Source organism: Athene cunicularia, assembly GCF_003259725.1.
Source record: "Athene cunicularia isolate RWA chromosome 13 unlocalized genomic scaffold, athCun1 chr13_part1, whole genome shotgun sequence".
Classification (NCBI taxonomy): domain Eukaryota; kingdom Metazoa; phylum Chordata; class Aves; order Strigiformes; family Strigidae; genus Athene; species Athene cunicularia.
The window spans coordinates 7,602,985-7,625,642 of record NW_020799117.1 but is presented as its reverse complement, the minus strand read 5'-3'; the positions used below and the strand labels follow the sequence as shown (position 1 = coordinate 7,625,642).

Genomic DNA, 22,658 nt, shown 5'->3' with positions numbered 1-22,658 from the left:
TATTTAATAATATGGTAGGCACAAAAAGGCACTGAAGAGGATAGACATAAAAAGAGCTAGCAATAGTCTCTGCAATATCGTAGCCACTGGGTACCCTGCATGAAATCTCAGCCCAGGTTTCATTTGCCTTCGAGCCCAAGCTTCCCGAGACAATCTCCAGTACATCTGCAGGCCACAGCGCTCTGCCCTCCGAGGGCCGTCACAACGCCGAGGGCTGTCACAACACAGCCCTCACGATGACAGCAGCACACGCCGCGGCGACTCCAGCCTCTTCGCAGGCTCATCGACATGCAGCAGAAACCCCAGATACCATATGGAACGTGGAGGCAGATGGATGGACATATGTATAATCTGTGTGCATCTCTGCTGATGTAAACGTCCCAGCGCAGGCATTAACACTCAAGTATATGGTTTGCATTTGGGGTGCGAGAGAATTTTTCTCCCATAAAATAAATAAAACGCGTTCTGAGCATCTTGGGATGAAGCCATTCTAATCCTTTTATTCTTTCCAAAGGAAAATGATTCCATATTCGGGGCACTGTGCAAACAATTAATTAGCCTAATGAAAATGAAAGGCCTAATTGCTTGGTATTATTATGATCATTGGCAGTCAGGCGTGACCAAAGAATAGGCACTGTCTTACCAGAAAAAAAGCACAACTTTCCAGCTTTTTGGGCTTTTTTCATATTTGAACATCTAGCAAAACAATTTTTTTTTTTGACTGATAGTGTAATTCTCCCTTCCACATGCAAAAAAGCTGGCAGTGTTTGGAGACATCTGAATGAGCTGCTATAAAATAAAAAATGAAGAGGAGAGAGACCCAGCTGGTATGAAATGACCTGGCTGAATGGAAGTCGATAAAGCTGTAACTCGCCTGAGGTGAATGACATGGTGGTGTCTCCACTGCATGTCTCCTGCAGGAGACTTGACTCACAAGATGAGAGTGCTGCAACGTTAAGAAAAATTGTATTTTTTAAGGATCACACCTGAAATTAAAGTACAATCATCCTTAATGCAGCTCCCTTTTCAATGATCTGTTGTTATCCAAATGGAAAAGTGCTTTAAATTCATGCAGATTAATTTGTCACTGTGGATAGGATATGCAGAGTCGGGTTACAGGAGCTTTAAGAAAGTGAACCGTTATCATTCATGCATATCTCGTAACGTGGAGATAGGAAGCAGATGTTGACTGAACACTGACCTAGCCTGAAGAGTATGGGTCCAATAATTCTTCCTTTAAGCAGCTAATTCTCATGAGAAAATCCCCAAGATTCAGCTTCAATTCTACTATCTGCCTTGTGCAGAGACTGGCAACCAAAGACAATTCTTTAAAAACAATGTGGGTGAAGTCTGCTCTCATTCACACTTGCACAACCCCACTGACGGTATTATAGAGGGTTTCTCAGCAAGCTGCATTTTTGGTGTTTGGCATGGGGGTGGCTTGCAGTTTAACTTAACTAGGGGCACTTTCACCCTGTGCTCCAGGCTGGCACCCAGAGCTGCAGGACATGCCTGTATAGCAGACATCCATTATCATGCAGGATCACCTGGGAAATACAGCTTCCCTGTGTAACCGGTGGTGATAAGTAACTGCCTCTCTCAGGGGCTTGGGATCATCCCCTGGCAGAGTTTAATACTGTGAATTGACTGCAAAGGGAGCAAGAACCCAAGTGTGGTCACTAAAATAAGGTGGGATGGCCCGCTCTTTCCCATTCTCAGTATGCTTAGCACAGCACTCTAGGGGATGTTATTTCCTCCTTGTGTAATTTAATAAACTGCTGGCTAGCAAAGAGCAAGGGGAAAGTCAGACCTACAACTCCTCCAGCTCTAGGGATGCAGAGTGAAAGCAGCACACATCCTTCCCTTGGCGCAGGAGTGGAAATTTATTTTTGCCACCTCAGCAATTCCCTAGAAAAACAGCAACACTGACTTGGTCACTTGAAGGCTTTAGATACTCCACATTTGTTGCCTTTTAGGAGATAAGTTGTGTCATACTGAGCTTTGAGAAGGATTTAAAAAAAAAAAAAAAGTGATTACAATATAGAATAGTACAATCCTGTGAAAAAGCTAAGAACAGAAAATACAGGTTCATGGCTGATGGTCACTGCACTTCACCATCACCCTTTTAGCTTGCAAAAGTGAAATTATGGGCCTTCCTGAAACCATTTCAGGTCAGTTACCATTTGTTTATGCAGCTGGTAACAATTATTACAGATGCTACTGGGGACTTTGAGACATAAAAAAATTACGGACTCAACGTTGTCACAACAGGAACAGTCTATCAGATAACTGAATATCCCAGCAACCTTTGTCAGGCTGGCTAACAACATTTTTGCTTAGTTAATACAGCTGCCATTTAACCTCGGACAGACAGGCATTCACGATCCCTACCTGATAAAAAAACACCCTAATGAAACAAGGCTTTTGTTTTTTAATTTATTTTGCAAATCTACCAATTCGTTTTATGAAAGTATGAAATCCTATGTGGTTACATTAAACAGTTACATTACAATCCAGGTCATACAAATAACCACTACAAAGTTAGTTTCAGGTACTCTTGGACACAAGTAGATTTAACATTATTTAAAATAAAAATAAGTCACAAAGAAGAGAAAAATAGCCTTGTGATTGTCTAAGAATTTAGTTTAATGTAAGGAACCCATTGTAGACTCTCCTTGTCCTACAAAAAGTTAAGAGAGGAACACTGACATTTACATAATCTTTCAATGTTAATGCTCAATTAGACCCATGAAACAAATTTAAGTGCACACATCTACTCAGATAACAATAATTCACAAGCTGTTTGGAAACCAGTGTCAGATTTCATTCTCTGGAAATCACATTTACAGTGTAACATCACCAACATCCTTGCTTTCAGATGCATAAAAATCCTGTAATACCATTTGTAAAACACACTAGAGCTTCAAATCTGTTCCAATTGAATTCAGTGGGAGAAGGATCAGTTCCTACATTTAATAAGTACTCTTGATTTACTGAAATCCTTACAAAACAGCCTCCTTCCCAGGAATGAAATTAATTTAGTGAACAAAATACTGTAATAATTCAGCAAAACCTTTAGCTTCACTATCCAGCAATTGACACTGCAACCGCATTTCTGAGGACCTTTGTGCATGATCATTCTTTCCTCTCCACCAGCAACAGGACACATGAAGACACCAAGTAACTGTGCTTAGTAAGAACTTGGAGCTACGTGAAGTATAAAAATCAAATAACAGATTGAATTAATCTAAAACCTGTTCTCCCAACACCCATCAGACACACCTCTAGTGTCATTCTGCTGCCTGTAAACTGCCACTTCTGATGAGACATCTGTCAATCACAATTGCATAACTGCTTCTCAGGAAGCAACTATATGGGCTTTGATTTTCTAGTTACATCTCCACATCGTGTATGTAATTTGGGGCAAAACGTCCAAGATGCTACAGCCACATACAATGCAACAATTTCACAGAAGTAAGGAGAGCTGTTTACCGGGGAAAAAAGGCAGGTCAGGTACAATCCTGATGACCTGTGGCACAAAGGAGATTAAAACAGTTCATTCTCTTGCAGCCTTCACCTCTTTTAATTAGGATATCCAAAATGATGCAACCCCTCAAATCTCCACATGTGCAACAAACCTGCAGACCTCCTTGTAGTACAGAAATGAAGCCAACAGCATCTTGGCAGGGCTTCGAAGAGAACCAGACATATATCCACAAGAGTATCTTTTAACACTGATCACCTCAAAAAACTTAAAAAGAAACCAGACAGGTTACACAAAACTGTACAAACTGTTCACCTGGACCTAAAGTGCCATCAAACTATGGAAGCAAAAAAGAAGTTACTATTGAGGGCAGTAGCTATTGTTAAGTGTCTACAGAAGGCTTTATTCCCCTGAAGCAGGCAACATTTGCTATAGTCTTGCAAATGGTACCAAGCTGGTGGGAATGTTATTATAACCAAGGTTAGCAATTTTCTTCCTTCCTGACAAACACCACTCTTAGCCAACACACCAAAGCCAATTAGACTGCACTTACTGGTGGTTGACTGCAGAACTTTCCCTAGAAGGTAGTTTAAAATGGTAAGAGATGCTTCAGTTTCACATTCTCTGAAATATTTAATTTGTTCAGACCCTTTGTTATGAGCACCCATTGTAACAGACAGCCCCACCCTGTTATTACCACTGAGCCTGCTTGTTTCCATCACTACTCATGTAAACGTCAAATCCTCTTAAGAATCCTGAGCAGCCATCCAGAATCACTTGTTCAACTGACATTTCTGTAATAATAAGGAAAGAAAAAAGAGTTGTGGGAAATTAAATGGTGCTCCTGTTGCCAAGTTGTTAAAATTATATGGCAATATGCTTCCAGTAGTTGTAAGAAATTAATTTGTGGAGTGCTTACAAGCCTTACATCTACTAAATCTCAACAGGATATAAAATGCTATTTAAGTGATACAACTTACAAATGTTAAGGAGAAAAAAAAATCAGCACCAAAGAGTGAAAGAAGAAATTAGATTCTTGTCTGCACTCTGATTCCTTGAGGCTGGATCTCTACAGCTGAGGAAGCCGTGCAGGAGATCCTTGGTGAAGTACACACCTATGTGTGTACGTCTGTCAGCACCTGCATCCCTCCCTTCTGTCACCTCAGCAGATGAAGCAGGGCACTGTCACTGGGTTACTCCACTCCTGTAAACGGTGTCTGGCAAACAGCTCAGCCAGCCCCTCCCCTAACCACTCTCTCTTCAACTGCCTTCTGAAAGTACTAGCCAGAGCAAAGTGCCACTACTTTTCCCTCCTTTATTATAACGTTGTTCAGAAAGAACTGCCCGAGACACCCGATCTATAGATGAATTATTTTTTAAATTATACCACTACACACTATTGTCATTTTTTTTCTCACAGCAATGACAAATACAATATAAAACTTTGGATTTTCTATACGGAGTGAAATCAGCAAAGTCCAAAGAAAGACAGTGCTGGCAGTGCTGTTACTGCTCCATTGTGTAAGACAGAACCAGGGTAAGGCGCTTTGGCAATCAGCACCAAGTTTAAGTGACAAGCTTTGTAACAACAATTCGCTCTCCACACACTAGAGTACGCACAAGTTTTCTGCAGATGCATGAAAAACTGAGACCCTCTGGTTGTTCTCTACGCTGCTTTAAAACTACAACAAATTCATTTAATCCAGCAGCAGATCCCGGTACTATTCTTTTCCTAAGTACAGTACTTTTTGACAGCAACATAGAAGCACACGACACAAAACATTTGTTCAAGCTCACCGTGGTTCTGTTGGGCTACATGCACCAAGAGGCAATTCAAAAAGAGCACACAACTCAATTCATCAGGACCACAACACTGACTCAAAGGAATTCTGGCTCCACTTTGTGAAGAAAAAAAGAATTCACAAAGGAAAGGGTCTTATTGCAAGTTGTACTGCTCAGCTTGGCCACTTCTAATAGAGGTCAGAAGTATCAGAAGCTACCAAGGAGCCAAGGACAAAGAATTCCTGTTTTGTAAGTATTTAAAGTATAGCAAACTTACTTTAAAAAGAAAAGCCATTGCACAATATTCCAAATGGCCTTCTCTAACAGATTTGAAATCATTAGATCAACACTGACAGAAAATACAGATTTCAGTAGCAGTTCTGGCACCTTGCAATTTGGAAAACTTGTGCATACGGGACTGAGGCAGCTTGTTTGCAGATCCCTTTCTGGCAGTATCGTAGGGTCAGCTGTGCTTCCGTCACAACAGCACATCGCTGGACTCAGCAGGCGCCTTCCTCAGAAGGCACAAACTGGCAGCTGTCGTGAGAAACAGTGTCAATGCTCTGCACTTCTGACTGGGGGTGAATGGACACCTGAACAGCTATCTCTTGACCTTGCTCATTCATGGACCCATCGTCTGAATCCCCGGCTGGAGAATCGCTGCGCTTGATCTCTGGGTCGATGGGGTATAGCGCAGCTTGGGTACCGCAGCCTTGGGTCTGCTTTTCCTCCTCACCAACTTCATCGGGATCATCAACTCGCACAGCCTCAAAGATCTCCTCCATGAACGCCCTGCAGTTAAGGATCAGAGGTGGAAGGGGAATGCTTCTGGCAAGCTCTTCAATGTACCGAGCAAACTCCATGGTCTTAAACTGAGTAACTTTGGCCAACTCTAGCGTTTTGGCAGATGTAATGATAGGGATACGCTTGGCTATCTCAAAAGCCTTCTGAAGCTTTTCAGCTCCTTCCGTCCTGAAGAACTCATTGATAGCCTTCTCTGTTTTGCGGAGGTGACTGCTCATCATGCACAGACGGGTTATGTTTAAAATGAGGGTGATAGCAAAGGCAACGAGGCACACAATCATGTAGTAGATACTCATGTCTCCTGAGGTGAAGATAACCCTCAGGGTGACTGTGTAATATAATGTGTCATTATGATTAACACCTGCACATGTGTATCGCCCTCGGTCAGCAAAGTTGACCTTTGTGATGTTAAGGGAATTATCAGCAATCCTCCACCGGCCACCTGGAGATTCAAAAGAAATAAACTGAGGAAATGAAACAAAAAACACTAGGTAAACTAGATATGTGCTGTTTGCTCCATCAACAGGAGAGAGAGCTTCGAACTAAGCAGCCCATTTCTAGCATAACACAAACAGTACACCAAGGACTGAAATTTCCTTTTCATGCTTGTGATACAGAAAGCTATAGCCCAGTTACCAATCCTACTCCTTAATGGTAAATTATTCTGCATGAGTGCTATTCTGGTTTTACTCCTTTCTCTCATCTGTACTCCCCTGTGTGCTTTTGGACCACTAGCTCATTCTGACAGGGAACGTAATTCTTAACTAGTGCTTCTCACCCACTGTGGAACACTATGTTGAAAGACTGTCCTTTAGAAAGTCTAATTTTCCATATGTTCGGAGTCAAAAGTCAAGTCACCCATGAAAAAGATCACTGTCTGTAAATGGCTCCGCTGGCAAAAGAACTCAGGATTTTCTCGAGACACAGTTTTTTGCTGAGCATGCAGTGCTGATATACAAAACCCATGTAAAAATAAATCAGTAAAAGAACCTAGCCTTATACAGTATTTCCTATGCATTTATAACTTAGGGGGAAAACTGTTTTCATAACTCATTCTTCTAATTACTCTACCTTGAACTAATCTCCATGTGGCATTATAACTACAAAGAGGTTACTGAATACTTAAAGCAGAAAGATGGAGTCTGAAAAGACCCTATCAATTAGCTTGATGACCTTCATTAATACTAATAAAGAAACCCAAATGCATCTCTAAAAGACATTATTTTTTGAAAATTAAAAACTACAGGGACAGAACTGTAAGAGACAATAGCTAGGAAAATATATTCTCCCTCTGTACACAAGGGTTAAATAGTATCTATTTCATTGTTGGCCATTACAAACTGGTAGTTTCCACAGTCTCACTGGTGCATAAACCAGAAAATAAATGTAATAAGTTACACCATGCTTTAAAAAATCCTGTAACAAAATTAAAGCACTGACTGCCAGCTGGGAAAGGTCACAAGTTGTAGAGAACTGTGTTTAATTCACGTGCTTGGAAAAATATAATATAAACCAGAGCAATAATAAATAAAAATATGAGTTAGTATCTGGTAGGATGCAGAGTCATTTCTTCTGTAATGAATACTGTGATGCCTCTTGAACGAAATGATTCTGTGAGGCACGGCAGCAGTATGGATGGGCTAGGACAGAACTCAGGTATAATTCACATGCCACACGCCAGAGGGCAAAGGCCTTTGTCTTGCTCTCTCCTTATCTCCGAACTGTAAAAAAGGGAGGATAGGAAGAGAAAAGGCTAATAAAGTCCCAGAAGTTTTCAGATACTGTATAAAAAGGGTAGAAAACAGCAGAAAAGCTCACCTTCATCTTTCTGTTGAAGCAGGTGTCCTCTGGAGTTATACCAAAGAATATATTCATACTGGCTGATGTTCAGTTTACATTCAATTAAAATACTGGTCCCCTCTTTGGCTATGATATCATGGTGTGCTGGAGAACTTACTGAAGCCTGAGACACTGTATGAAGTGATGCATTGAAAGACCTAAAAGCAACTGTCCCGTTAAAAGCTACATTTTCCAGTGTAAATCCAATTGAAAGATCAGCACTAACAGTCAAAATTAACAGGCAATAGCTGAGCTTCATGGAAAGCTAGAGAAAATTCTTTTTTCATCTAATTTGGGGAAATGAGGTCATATGATATTAAGCTGTCTGTATTGCTCTGAGATAGGAGAGGAGCCTCTTGATTTGTTCAGTGATAGAAAATGTCTTGGATCCAAATGCACTTTCAAGACCATCGATATTAGAAGCAGACACTGGAAATCCAACTGAAAAAAAAAAAAAAAAAAGAATTAAGTTTATTAATGATAGCAAGCTTACGGCATATTCAAATTTCATTTCCAGTAAACAGATTTTGATTAGCATAATAAAAACTGTCAGCTGAGAGGTTCCAAATCAGAGCTTTGTTCAGAACACAGTAATGAAATGAGGGTAAGAAGGCATTAGCACAACCTTCAGTCCTCTAGATGTTCATCTTCCCATTCAAATAAATAATCTCATGAACAATAATCATTAAGGCGAAAAAGGTTTTAAAAAAAGAACAAATTGTTCAGACCACTCAAAATGCATAACTATCTTTAGGGTCAGAAAGTGGATTCTGCATTTGTTAACAGAGAAGAAGTGCTTTCTTGATAGAGGAAGAAAGGCAAGAAAGAGGAAATAATTTCTGCCTGCCTCCCTCCCCACCAATATCAAAGTGCTTTTGAGCCCTGGTCTTCTAAAGCCAGTCTTTCATTTAGCATCTAGAAAAAACCCAAAGCACACACACATCTGATTTTTAGCATTTTAGAGGCATAATCTATGTTAGATGTCTGAACACTGCATAATATGCTTATGATTTCTTGTGTTGGGAAAACCCTCCTCTCCTGGTAGTAGTTACCTACAGCCACAGAAAGGAAGTCTCTTTCTGAATATCAAGACAGTGATGTCTAAACATACTTCCTTTTTTGCAGTCTCTCCTGCTGCTGCTGTATTTTCTAACTCTGGCCTCTTTTTTTCTTGTTTGTTTTACAATAAGCCCCTGTTGAAGATCTTTTACTTTATGCTGCTACAACTCAGTGGTCATATCTCTACCCAAATGCTGCCCCGTATTTCACAGCAATTAAAAAAATTATTTTGTCTAGGGACAGAATTCACACTCTTCAAATTAACGTGCACAAAAGATATTTTAAGACATTAGGATAGAGCCTTTAATTTTATGTTCTCTGCACACAAGGATTTTCCTTTTTTAAAAGCCAGAATAAAACAAACTTGTAACAAAATGAGATGACACTGATAAGAGAAAATCTGTAATCAATTTTTCTGGAAGCCTGATTCAAGAAAATTTCTAATCCAATATCCATTCCCTGAAGTTATGATTCCATCCAGACTGCCCTAAAAAACAATTTACAAAGTACAGAAGCCACAAACCAAAATGTTATCTTAAATATCTCACTTCATCCCATTGACTGTGTGACTTCAAATTTATCATCTTCCACTAGTAACAAATGCTAGTAGAGTTGAATTTCATAAATATAATACAAAGGAACACATTTTCTTAATAAATAATGCAGATGTTTCTCATCCTTCCAGAATCACTAGTTAACATTGCCTAAAGCAGACAGAAATCCCATCACTTCAGAAAAATAATGTAGTATAAATAAATACAGGTGATTTGTACTAATTGCTTTTTCAGCAGAGAAAAATTAAGCATATTCAAGAACAGGAAAATTTGCTGTTAATACACTACTCAGACGAGGAATCTTTTTTGCAGTTAAAGTTAATTTGTTGAAGATCAAACCAGATTCCAGACTTGACATCTGATGAGAAACATATTATCTGATCCATTTCTGTTGTGGCTATTGCCAAATCCAGTTTAACAAAGAAGGCAAAAAGACAGCAGTGTCCAACTCTCCTTCAAGCTCAACTAACCAACTCATCCACTGAATCCAGCAAGAAACTGGAAAGCAGGCCCTTCACTTGTTTCTCTGTGAAGAGCAATCCCTTCATTCGCCCTCTTCTTTTTTTTGACTGGCCCCACTGTTTTCTATCATGCCTCTTGTCTGTTTATTTAAGACTAAACCAGCACTGAGGACTCCATTATACCACTGTGCTGAAGAAGCTACTTTACCACAGCTAAACAGTTAAAGACAGTACCAAGATCTCTTTTGTTGCTGTTTTCCACCAGTTACAATTTAGGGAAAGCCTTACTGAGTCCTGCTGCCTCTGGGGAAGAGCATCCCAGCCACATCAACAGCACAGGTGTGAAAAAAACCCAATACTAAGGCTGCTGCTGATCAACAACTATTATTCTGTTGAAGAAGTGGTTTTAACCTTCCTTTTTTATACCCCTAGTATTTTCAGAGTGTTTCAGAGCCTTCAAGAGGCTGCTGACAACTACCTGCTTATTTTGGTAACCTCGCACAGTTTTCTTAAAGGCAGGCTGTGGACTGCAGTAGTTTGTGGACCACTGACATTTGGGTTGCCGCAGTTGCCGTTGGAGTCTGTCACAGCTTGCAGCAGCAAGTGAGGTGCTGTGGTTGCAGACCTTCAGCACACATCACTCCACGACCAGGTGCCTTCAGTTAAAAATGTCACTGCACTTAACGGCTTTTGCATGTATTGGAACTTGACTTCACAGCAGTTAATGCAGTCACAACTGATGACAGCCCTGCAGTGAAGACAAACCCTCATCTTCAGCACCGGATCAAACACACAGTCTTCTAAAACAATAACCTCCCAACTGATGATGTTCTAGATTTATTAGAGAGTAATACCAGTACCTCCTGCACTTTGACTGTGTTACTGTAATTTTAAATTATTAAATTTGAATTCCTAGATTTCAAAGCGTCTGAAACTCCGCCTAAAATGACATTTGGAACCTCAGTCAACTATTTAACACAAGAAATAATCAGCAACATTTTCCCTCATAAGAATAATTATTTTCCATAATTGCTTATGTTCTCCACTATATTTGCACTGAGCTTGCATAATGTATAAAACATTGGTGATGGGTCATTGAATTTTACTATCAAACTCTTCGAGGTCTGATTTATTAGAAATTGTTTGTCACATTTCACTTTTGGAAAAGCCATTATTGCTAAGCAGACAATGATCTCTCACTGTGGAGTGTCGGGAAAAATAAAATGATTTGTGAAATCCATATTCTTCAACTATCAACCTTATGCAAAACAGCTGCTGCAGCTGATAAAGGATCCAAAAGGATAAAGCATGAACAATGCCAACATCACAATTCTTCAAGAAAGCATTAAGCCCAAGCAAGATGAAACGTGCAGAATAGAAACTGGCTGTTTTACAACTGAACCTGAAGTTGAGCTCCATATATTTAACCTTTGTTAAACTGTAACAACAAATAGCAGTGGAAAGATAAAAATCCATGATGCATATGCTTGTATGAGTCATCTTTGGCTCTTATCCTGAAAAAACGTATCTGTGTTTAACTTAGAGCACTATAAGTAGTCCCACTGAGGTCAATGGAAGTACTGATAGTACTTAAAATTACACACATTTGTAAAGCACTGCAAAATTGGGGCCCAAGAGGTTGCAAGTTATATGGCTTTACATTCTCTGCTCATAACATCATTTCATACCTGGAGAGAAGTGAAGCAATAAACAGAGACACACCTGACAGGCCACAGACTGCTCTGACGGGCTGCCACTTCTGGCACGCGACATGGAAACATATTTTGGCATTTACAACAAGCTAACTGGTACACAAGAGAGACCTCCACGGATCACTTTTGCACAGAGCTCGCACTGTGATGTCTTGCAGAAATAAGGCCCCTCTACCCTTCTTTCAAATCTGGGAGCAGCACAAGGCAGAACTCTCAAGACATTCACTTCTGCAAAGTTTGTGAAAACTGCGCGGTTTTGACGAGAGCCATCACCGTGTTCCCAGGGCGGGAGAGGCTGCAGGGCAGGATCACCCTCTGCCAGCACCAGCGGAGGCTCTGCCGGGGAGCGGCTGCACCCACAGCCCAAAAACTAACGTAAGGAGAAAATCCACAGGAGACCACGCGTGGCTGCCTTACGGGACGCGGTGTTTTGCTGTCCTGTGGCTGCCTGACACGTGTCACGGGTAACCCACGAAGGACACGGGATCGGCTGCACACGAAAACAAGTTTTTTGCTCTGTCAGCTAAAAACGACCAGGCACAAAACAGAACCCCTGTTCCTAGCAGCCCCGGCCCCACACGCAACGACGTTCGCTCGTGAAAAAACCTCACGCTGAATCTGGGCTGCTGGAGGCCGCGGGAAACACGACGACCATCTCCTCCCCCCTCACCGTAGCCGAGGCAACCCAGGCCACGGCGGCATGACGTCACGATAGGAGACCACCCCCCCACCCCCGGCAGCATTTCCGTGCCAAAACGGCGGTAAGACATGGGCCCTCGACTTGGTGGGCGCAGAGGGCCTGTGCACTGCTGCTCCATTTTCCCCAACTCCGCCGCCGTCAGGTAGAACCTGACGTCCCCGTAACGCAGTGAGGTAGCGGGACGCTGCTCTCACCGGGAGAAGAGAGAGACAGGGAGGGTGCCCGGCCCCGGCCCGCCGCGAACCTCCGCTGCCGCTTAAAACACAAATGCGATGCTTTTGAACTAATATCAAAGTGTACAAGGGAGTGATTATCTGCTTTGCTTTCTGTGGATGTTGTAGTCATGTCTGAGAAAGACAGCTGTGAAAATCTGAAAGAAGAAACATCTGACGAAGGTGAAAATGAACAGAAAGCAGAGGAATTTGGCTGTGCTGAGAGCGATGAAGAGAGCGAGCAAGAACTTAAGTCAGTGCCTATGACTCGGAAGAGACCTGAGCCCAAATCCCCAAGCCAGCCTGCTACCACAGAAAAGCCCGCAGCTGAAACCCTCAAGGTATGTTCCTGTGCTTCCTCTGAATAACATGACTTCATGTTTCATGGCTTTGCGCATAGAATAATTCTGAGCATAAGCCCCACTCCTGTTCTGAAAATTGACATTCCTGTTTATCTGAAAAGGCTGCACAGAAGTTACACATTACAGACTGCTTGTGTTCTCCTCCTCACCATAATACCTGCATTGCTCTTTCCTGCTTTTCTTCATTAAAGGCCTCAGATTCTCCTGCTGCAGTTCAGACAGGATGGGGGTACTGGGGAAGCTGGGGGAAATCTCTTCTGTCGACTGCATCTGCTACTGTAGCTACTGTAGGTAAGGCTTTTTCTGGTATTTGATAAATATTTTAACATTACTTCATGTCTCAGGCTAGTGCTTTTGAGCTTGTTTCTAGAGAAGGGAATTTCTGTTATAGTAGCAATTATTGAAAAAATGCCAAGAGAGTTGTTCAAGTAATGGGAAAAACTTGTACCAAAAGGTACAGTGAGATTAAGGAGATATGCACAGCCAAAATTACTTTTCAAGTTTTTAAAGTGCTTGTATAATTTTCAGCTGGTATTTTAAACTGGTATTCAGCAGGTATTTACAACTTGATTTAAAAGCTGAGATGAAACCTGAGTTCATTACATTTGTAAGCAGGCTGGATAGCAGTAGGTTTTAGTTCTGGGAAAACTGTCTTGAACAGGAGGAATCCAGAATAATAAAATTCAATGTGCAGCCCTAATCCTGTTTCTGTTCTGATTTCTGTTGTATCTCATGATTAAAGTTATACTGCTGTCTTCTCTAGGTCAAGGTATTTCAAATGTCATAGAAAAAGCAGAAACAACCCTTGGGATCCCCAGTCCTGGTGAAATCTCTTCAGAGACTAGAGATGCTGCAAGAGGTCAGTTTTTACTGCAGAACAACAACACTGAAATGTTTCTCATATCATAATTAGCCCCAAAATAACATTGCCTTACTCTGCATCTTGCATATTGAGGTAGATACCTCTGTGATAAAATAATTATTGCTGACTTCGGTTATCTCTGAAAAGTAGGCAGGAAAATAACCTTAATTCTAGCCCTGCTCCTGGCTGACACTTGGTGTTTGTTGACTTTCTTTGCTCTGCAGCTGACAGTGAGGAAGTTAATTTTCTGCCTTCTGATGCAGGAAGCGAGAATCCTGGTGCTAGCAGCAAAGATGCAGTTGATGATGGCAGTTCCTTTCCTATTGCTGGGGCTCTTGGAGTTTTATCAACAATCTCTACTGCTGTCCAAAGCACAGTGAGTGAGTTGGGAATGCAGGAGAAAATGGGGTTTTGCCTTTCATCTGAAACATTGTAAGAAGGAACTTTTAATTTTGACTTGTGGGATGAATGTTGAGAAACTTTTTCAACCTTCAGACAACCTTTATCCTGTGCCTTGCTTCTAACTGGCACTCAATGTGTAAGTTGTCTTGAATTTTGATATTTCTGTATTAAATGTTGATATATCACCAAAAAACCTAACGGTGGCCTGTGTGGTGTGTGCATTCCTGTGCATGTCACCTCTGTATCCTGTTATCTCTGCTCCCTTCCTTTAGAGTATTCAGATAAATGCAGGGTCGGACTCATTCCTGGAATATTTCCACTGATTTCCACAGAACTGTCTAGAGATAAAATCCATTCTCCTTTTCAAAAAATTTATGTGAAACTAGCCCAAATTGCTTGGAAATCAGCTTGTTCCTGTGACCATGAGAAACGTACTTCAAAGGAACCCATTATCCTTAGAAACTGTGCTTCTGTGATCTCCTGTCTTGTCATTTTGCCCGTGAATCTGAAAAAGCTGCAGATGGAAGGCTTGCTTCTGCTTTTAAGGCTTGAACAAGTGTTAGCAACCAAACCCCACAGGTCTCATGTTTTCTGATTGGAAGGATGAGAACTAAATACTTTAATGTGCTGAGAACCAGCTTGTTCACAAAATAAAAACTTATTTCCCATCAGATTGCTGCAGCTGTATGAGTGCTGTATTAAGCTGCTGGATAATAGTGTGTTGTGGCTCCTTCCATGTCCTTCTGCTCTCTTTGTGGCAATTAGGCTTGAATTTTAGGGTGACAAGGACCAATTTGGTTTTGTGAGTGTCTGGATATCATTGCAGATCTAAATCCCCCGATTCAGTTTCCTCATCTGCAAGTTTTATGTGCTGACTATCCAAATCTGATTCCTAGGGAAAAAGCGTTATTAGTGGAGGTCTGGATGCCTTGGAATTCATTGGGAAAAAGACAATGGATGTAATAGCTGAGGGAGACCCTGGATTCAAAAAAACAAAGGGCCTAATGAACAGAAACTCTACATTATCTCAGGTACGTACGGGCAGTTCTGTATCGGCTCGTTATTGGTTTCTCTCATTTCTTCTCCCTTCTTTTGTTGTCCTGTCGTTAAGCAACGATTTTGACTGTTTGAACCAAAACCCTTCTCCTCCCATATTCTGTATCTTCTGGCACTGACCTGGGTCCTCTGCTTTTCTTTTTCAGGTGTTACGAGAGGCAAAGGAGAAAGAAGAGCAGCAGACAGCTACTGAGGTTACCATGACTACGGAGAAGAAAGCCCATTATGGGTTACTGTTTGATGAGTTTCAGGGTCTTTCGCATCTGGAGGCCTTAGAGATGCTTTCCAGAGAGAGTGAATCAAAGGTAATGGCCTTGAGCAATTTGCCTTCTATTTTGAGTTCAGCTGAGCAGGGAAAAAAAGATTAGAAATATATGTATATACATGTAAAATCACGTGCTCAGAACTTGCTATAAAATGATTGATCACAAGACTTCACTTTGATCCCTGCATTGTGATCTGGTGTTTACACTGGGAGCGTTATATCCTGTCCTCAACTCCTAAAGCCATTCTCTTTATCCAACTAGCCTTAGTTCCTGCATGTCTTCAGCAACAACTCCCAAGTTACTCTCTCCTCATACCCACTTGTTTGCTGCCTTGGTCTGGAGAAGAGAAGAGTATTGTAAGCACAGCAGAGATTGTCCTCTCTGTCTTGGGGCAGAGAAGAGGGCAGATCAGCATGCAATTTCAGAAGTCATTAACTTTTTTTTATGAAAGAAATTTTGAACAACTCCTTAAGAATCCATTATTACCTAATGGGGCTTTACAAATAGGTCTTTTTTTCCCTTCCCTCCTTCCTGTAGGAAAACACCACTATCTCATTAACATCAGTCTGATATTTTCACATTCAATATAAACAAGTGCTGCATTGACCATACTTTCTCTTGTTGGATTTATGATTCTTTCTTTGGCTGTGTTGCCCCTAATTAGGTGAAATTAGTTCTTAATGCCCTCTCTGGAGAAGAGTTGAACACGGTGAAGGAGGAAATGGAACAACTCAAAGAAGCATTTTCTTTACCTGAGTTCTTTGAAGAAGAAGAAGAGGAAGAAAAGAAGGGTAAGAGAGCCCCAGGTTGTGGAAGGAGAAGTTGGTTCTCAGTGAAATTCTCAGTGTAGATCCAACCATCCCTGATCACTAGCAATGGGCATGATGCTAAAGTTAGGTTATTCTTTAGGTGGATGCTTAATCCTAAAGCTGTCTGTGGCCAGGAGCCTGACAGGTAGCAATACCCTCCATCTCTGGAAAGCTGCTGTGCATTAATTTGTAGCAGGAATGATTTCTTACCAGAGCAGGATTAGAATTGCCTAGCTCCTGGGCAGTTTATACAACTGACCTTGAGCCAAGATGCAAATTCAGAGAGATGCTGGGTTTCCCTGACCATGAGGGAAAGACTGCATAGAGTTGTCCAACCTGTGGAAAACCAAAAAACCTTTTTATTTATTTTTTAAGTGGGAGTTAGCCACACAGATCAAAAGACTCTAAGGTGTCTCCATACACAAGAGCCATTGATTCTTGAGGATTATGCAAATTTAAATGTAAATTTCTTGCATTGCTTTTACCTAAATGGCTCATCAGGGAGGGCTTACACACCTGCACTTGCTATCATTTAGCATTTAATGTGTCTTTTATATTTGCATATGATGGATCTCACAGCCTTCCCCCCGCTGTTAACATCTGCCCTGCCATATATAATAGAACCATAAGCTTGAAGTGATATTTTAGACTCTCCAAGGTGATACACAAGTTAGTGCATTATAAAATGCTGCCTAAAAAATAAAATAAATTACCTTAACCATAAAACCAGACTTGAGAAAGCAAAAGCTAACCTCTGGCACTGGTGTCTCCACCTTTTCAGAACTTAGCTTAGAAACTGTATTTAAAAAGACCAGGTTTGGTGCATTCTTGCCTGAGGTGATGATTCAGAGAGAAATAAAGGAAAGGGTTGGCAGACTTGTGTAGAGCTAGTTGTACATCGAAGTGCTGTTTATTTCTTTATCTGTCCTTTGTGTGAATTCTTTAACCTTTCCTGTTCTTTAGGAGATGAGGAGTTCACAAAAGAAATAACAGAGTTGTTTTCAGAACTGCGAATCTCCTCAAAGCCGGACAAACTGATCACGGTGAGTTATTTTCCATCTTCTAAAGGCTGGAGAGACTCCTCCCAGGAACTGGTTCTCAGTCCTCCTTTGCTTGTGAAAGTATCAAATGTTAGGTCCTTTGACAATGGTAGCCAAAAGAAATGGGCCTATTCCTTTGACTTTATGAGGAAAAATCATGTTCTGTAGTGGGTTTGGCTCTGAATCAGTAGACACTGGTGTGGCTTTGCCCAGTCACTGAGCAGTTACAAGTGGTGGCAAAGATAACTGGGAGCAGTAAGCCTTCAGCCACCAGAGTGAAATCCTCCTGCAGTCATGAACTGAAGCCTTCCTCCTGGTACAAAGCAGCTCGTGTTAACTATGTTCAGAGGTTGGTTTGAGGTAGAATTGCCTTTCTTGACTTTATTTCACTACCCTTCAGATCCACCAAGTGGCAGCAGCATTCTGCAGACATGTTTTTAAAGCACCTCTGCTAGTCGTGGTCTTCCTGGTGAATTCTAGCACCACTGGTGCTAGAGAAATGATTGCCTCAATTACAGTACAGTCAACCTTCTACAAAGTCCTGAAGGCACTAGGATCATTTGTCCTGGGTCTTCTCACTAGCTCAGGAGTTGTAGCTGTTTCCTTCCTCTAGAGAGATCCAGCACTCCATGTTTTGTGGTGTACAGGGGGGCTTCATTGCAGTCATTAAATACTGTGGCACGTCTTCATACAGGTGAGGACATCTGCTCATGAATGGATAGCACGATTCAGCAGTAGTCTTCCTAAAGAAGAAAAAGAGAGTGAAGAAAACCAAGAAGTAGAATCCAGAGATGGTGACCATGATGCTAAAAAATCAGTGGAGGTAACTGAAAAGGAAGAGAATGTCTGGCCGCTGTTATAGTTGTGATTCCCAGAGTTCATGGGTTTCTATTTCTTTGCAGATTCTGATGTCTGAAAGGGCAGTGTAGCGATAGTGCATTGTGTGATTCACTTGTTTTAAATAATAAAAGCTGCCAGTTTTTGTATGGTATGTGGGAATCTTTTTAACTCTTGCAGGATATTCATGCATTTGCCATAAGAAGTCTGGCTGAACTGACAGCATGCTCCATTGAAATGTTTCACAAAACAGCAGCTTTGTTTCTACATGGTCAGAAACAAGAGGTGGTGACAGCCACAGACAGAGCCAAGTCCCTTTCACAGTAAGTTAATCTCTTAGTAAATGTGTAGCATATAATTACTTACATACTGATTAAACTGTCTAATAATTATTTCCAAATCTATGAGAAGCAGGGCTCTTCAATTCTGCATATGTGACATCACTATCTTCCAGCAGAATTCAGTTCTCTTTCTTTTTTCAGCTTAAATAACATTTCTTGATAAGAAAAGGGAAACCCTACTTGAAATCTTTTGTATAGCTAAGAAGAATGCACTAAGCTAGTTAGTAGATAGACCTTTAAAATAAGACAAAGCAGTTATATGAAAGTGATTCTTAATTACCCCTTTGTTAATCATTTAGTGTGTTAGGTACATGATATTGTAAAACTACTGTAACTGATTAGTAGATTGGTCTTACAATAATGCATAAAATGAGATATATTTTTTTTTTTATGTTGAGAGATACTTGGCAAGTGCATGAAATATGCAGCACTTTATAATTCAGAAAATGGCACTTGTCAGTAAAAAAAGGCAGGTTAGTACTGTTCCTTCTCAAGTGGATGTGTCTGTTTTCTGAATGCTGTTTCAGATCTTCAGTTTTAATTCTTTGTTTCCGTCTTTCCGCTTCCTAATTTACTGGGGGAACTTCTGGATCTTCATACACTGTTTATAAGCTCTGTATCAGTTTTGGTTAACTTACCTTGTTTCCATGCATATAAAGCTGTTTGTGTTTTAGAGGAATGCTAAAAGAATGTTATTCTTGTAGACTGTATTTACTACATCGTTTTCCCACTTTTCTTCCACAGAATGACGATTGTGCTGTGTAAAGAACTCTCAGCTTTCTCTAAAGAGTTGACTACATGCTTAACAACTGCAGGGGTAAGAGTTACACCATGGTTCTTAAGAATGAGATGTGGTTAGTTGATTACAACCTTGGGATCTTCACCACAAAGTAGGTTTTGTGTCTGCACATTTATATATGCAGTTTTTTGCCCTGTGACCTGATTTAGGTCAGTATTTCCCAAATTGTGGTGGCTGAATGTGTGCTGAGCTTTGGAATGCCTCCTGCTGCATTCCACCTGGTACTGAGTTGGAGCGGGGGGAATTGCTGCTGACAGTACTAAGGAGACAGAAATAAGTAAGTTTTGTGATCCCGTTGTGGATTTTCAAAACACTTAGGTGTTATTGAAGATAATATCTTTAAATTCTTCAGTTGTCCACAGTTCATTTGAAGATGCTACGTGTGTACTCCTATACGACTTGTGTTGGGCATACATGGGTTATTTTGTTCTTATTTGCATGCTACAAGGCAGGTCCTCTGCAGCTTGTGACTTAGCTTTCCTATAGTCAGGGGAGCAATGGTGATTTTAAACTTACTGAGGGTTTAGCTTTATCTTGCTCAAAGAAATGTGATCAAATTTTCAATCGGGGTAATATATGTCTGATCTCTGCAGGTCAAAGAGAAAGCAGATGTGCTTAATCCCTTAATCACTGGAGTGTTTTTGGAGGTCAGTTATGCTAAAGTTAAAACTTTTAAGCTAATACTTAAAAAGTAGATAAGCTATTTTTTTCCACCTCAGTATCCTTATGTGTGCCAAGTTCTCTAACCCATGGTCTAAGATTCTGCTTACCTATCTAATAACTTAAATGTTTTAATAAATGTCTGTAGATCTGCACAGGAGATGAGTTACTTAGTGAAGAGTGAGCCTTATGTGGTCCCAGCTGATAGTTATGATGGGTCAGAAGATACATATTAAATATATCAGTATGGATTGCTAGAATTTAAATGTCTAAAGTCAAACCTTAGACAAGTTTGGAAATTAGTATGCAAGAGTCCCAACATTTCCTAGCTGTTAAATTGGTTCTCAATGCTTGTAAGCTGCTGAGGTGTGGTAGGAAATGGGTGTTTCCAGTTGGTGTGTTCTTCCTTCCTGCCACAGCATGCTTGTGCTTCACGTTGAAATAAATTCTTCTCGTTTGTTATCAAAACCAGTATCCTGCATTTGGATTGCACCTGATCTTGTTTGGCAGTTTTTAAGCCACTTGCTTTTTTGCCTAGTGGCATAAAGCCCCTCAAAAACTTAAATTGATTTCTAGAATGAAACCTTAAAAACACAACAAGCACTGGGCTTCTGTTTCTTGTGTGCATTAATCAATGCTGTTCGAAATGAGTATGTGGTTTGTAAAGCTGATTGGTAGCATAATTAATCATGTGTGTATTTTGGTTTTTGTTTTCATAGGCTTCAAACAGTGCTTCATATATCCAAGATGCCTTCCAGCTCTTGCTGCCTGTACTGCAGATCTCTCTCATTGAGGCTAGAACGGAACTATCGCAGTAATAAAAATCCCTCTAATTAAGAACTTTTTCACCTTCCCACTTCGTAGTTTCCATGCTGGAGAATAGCCCTTATTAAAGGGAAAAAGATTAACTCTGATCACTGCTGCTGCAAGAACGGTGATTAAATGCAGTCTGGCAATGACAGCTCTTACAGCACATTGAGAGATGTGATTAGCATAGTCCAGGCTGGTGGACAACGTGACAGACTTAAAGTGCAGATTGCTTCCCTGTTTTTTGTGGACTGTCTATGTCTTTTCACTGAAATCCCTCTGCTGTATGTGTTAACAAGCTCTTTGGAGAAGCTTTCTGGCCTGTGAAGACAATGCTGGAGAAAAGCAGCTGGCTAGTTAAAGAGTTAGCTAAAATCATGGTGTGATTTTTAAGTTGGAGAGGCGTAATTAAATTCCTGATAGCTCTGTGTTTGGTGTTGAAGTGAATATTGGATAGGAGGTGCAAGAAAAGGCAAATATTTATGATTATGAACCTTGCAGTTCCTAGTCTGGAAACAATAGAGCAGAGAGGATTCTTTATCAAGCTGCTGTTGCTGAAGAGAAGCCCCGGCTTCTTGAAGATGTCTGTTAATGACTCAGGGATGTGGGATGGGGAGTCTCACTAGGGTGCTGTTTCTCATTCTCTTGCAGAGTGCTTGCTTCAGCATGAACTGGGAAAATGCTGATCTGGCCCTAAGAAAGTGGGTACTTTGCTTTATAGCCATAAATGAGAACTGGCTAAAAGGGATTGATTTGTGTTTGGGCAATTTAATGAAAGAATTTATCAGGAGGATTCCCCTTCCTCAGTGCAGCTTGACATGTCAGCTGCAGACTGTTCACAAACTCAGATACTGCTTTTCTCCTGTTTGTGTGTAAAAGCACTATAATAAAATGCTCCTTCTTCTTGGAAGGTATATTAAAGCAGGGGGAGAGGAAGCAATTTGGTTCTGTTAGTGGGAGTCCTAATTTGTCTCAGAAGCTGCTCCGCATACGGTGTCTGTTTCTTTGTGCTGTGAAAGTTCCCTGCTTTGTTCCTTCTTTGCAATTTCTATCTTTTGAGCTTGCCCATTGGGAGGGAGCAGCCTCTGTTGGATTCACGAGAGCAGAAATGCACAGCTAAAATGGAACTTCAAGAAGTCCAGAATAGCTAACCAGAGGTGACTGAGTGTCACACCTGCCTCTGTACTTGCTCATTGGCAACAATGATGCTCAAATCCTGCTTCAAAAATCCTCTGGGTTTTAGCAGGTCTTGCACATTTCTGCTGTACTGAAGGCTTAACATTCCTCTGCTCTATTTGTGCAGTAGAGAAGTGTTTTTATTATTAAAATACCTTTTGGCTAATGCTCCTCTCATTTTATATATATGGAGAAAGCCTTGCCTTAATCGTGGTTAGACTGATCAGATCTCTAAAGGGAGAGCCTTTTTTGCATCTTAAAACTAGACTTGAAAGGAGTATGTCTGTGGTAAAAAAATCTGCACTACAATAAACTTTTTTTTTTTTTCTTCTTTTGGTTGATAGCATTTTTGAAGAAAGGATTTGTTTTGACAACTGTTTCAGTTAAAAGCTATCAAGATAGCAGTGGGCACAAACAAAATGAGAAGAATTAACTGGGTTTTTTTCTTCTCAGCCCTGACTGGTTTGTGGGGTAGGGCTGTGTGCTGCTCTGGGCCCAGGACAGCTGGGGCTTTTCTCATGGCAGGATGTTTGTCTCATGGTAAGGAGGGTTCTGAACCCAGGCTGGGGAGTGAGAGCTCCTACAGCTGAGCTCTCAATTCCTGCATCAGTGCAAAACGGCAGCTTTGCTTCTG

The 22,658-nt window shown here is 40.9% G+C and overlaps 2 protein-coding genes across 5 annotated transcripts; one reads left to right on the top strand and one right to left on the bottom strand.

The window, feature by feature from the left end:
- Window positions 1-2,407: 2,407 nt before the first annotated feature.
- On the bottom strand, window positions 2,408-12,651 carry MFAP3 (microfibril associated protein 3). 3 transcript variants are annotated; one of them, XM_026858022.1, is made up of 3 exons: window positions 12,590-12,651; window positions 7,889-8,350; window positions 2,408-6,512 (listed from the first exon to the last, which is right to left on the bottom strand). In XM_026858022.1, exons 2-3 carry the CDS (start codon window positions 8,166-8,168, stop codon window positions 5,767-5,769), a joined length of 1,026 nt encoding a protein of 341 aa, XP_026713823.1. In that variant the 5' UTR covers window positions 8,169-8,350; window positions 12,590-12,651; the 3' UTR covers window positions 2,408-5,766. The 3 variants fall into 3 exon arrangements, with proteins under 3 accessions (XP_026713823.1, XP_026713824.1, XP_026713825.1); XM_026858023.1 differs by lacking the exon at window positions 12,590-12,651 and adding an exon at window positions 11,672-11,848; XM_026858024.1 differs by lacking the exon at window positions 12,590-12,651 and adding an exon at window positions 11,706-11,848.
- A 20-nt stretch (window positions 12,652-12,671) lies between these two features.
- Window positions 12,672-22,353, top strand: FAM114A2 (family with sequence similarity 114 member A2). Of its 2 annotated transcripts, none has more exons than XM_026858020.1 (13): window positions 12,672-12,948; window positions 13,161-13,260; window positions 13,733-13,828; window positions 14,056-14,207; window positions 15,130-15,264; window positions 15,436-15,594; window positions 16,220-16,346; window positions 17,328-17,407; window positions 18,099-18,227; window positions 18,422-18,564; window positions 19,327-19,399; window positions 19,975-20,028; window positions 20,761-22,353. In XM_026858020.1, exons 1-13 carry the CDS (start codon window positions 12,739-12,741, stop codon window positions 20,857-20,859), a joined length of 1,557 nt encoding a protein of 518 aa, XP_026713821.1. In that variant the 5' UTR covers window positions 12,672-12,738; the 3' UTR covers window positions 20,860-22,353. The 2 variants fall into 2 exon arrangements, with proteins under 2 accessions (XP_026713821.1, XP_026713822.1); XM_026858021.1 differs by having other exon boundaries at window positions 12,739-12,948; window positions 14,095-14,207; window positions 20,761-21,276.
- Window positions 22,354-22,658: the final 305 nt, after the last annotated feature.

Excerpts from the sequence above, each read along its gene's own strand:
- MFAP3 (XM_026858022.1), bottom strand. The coding sequence starts at position 8,168 with ATGAAGCTCAGCTATTGCCTGTTAATTTTGACTGTTAGTGCTGATCTT. Across the intron at positions 6,513-7,888 it reads GCTTCAACAGAAAGATGAAG|GTGGCCGGTGGAGGATTGCT; the intron begins GTGAGCTTTTCT and ends TTGAATCTCCAG.
- FAM114A2 (XM_026858020.1), top strand. The coding sequence starts at position 12,739 with ATGTCTGAGAAAGACAGCTGTGAAAATCTGAAAGAAGAAACATCTGAC. Across the intron at positions 13,829-14,055 it reads GACTAGAGATGCTGCAAGAG|CTGACAGTGAGGAAGTTAAT; the intron begins GTCAGTTTTTAC and ends TTTGCTCTGCAG. Across the intron at positions 18,565-19,326 it reads AGAGCCAAGTCCCTTTCACA|AATGACGATTGTGCTGTGTA; the intron begins GTAAGTTAATCT and ends TTTCTTCCACAG.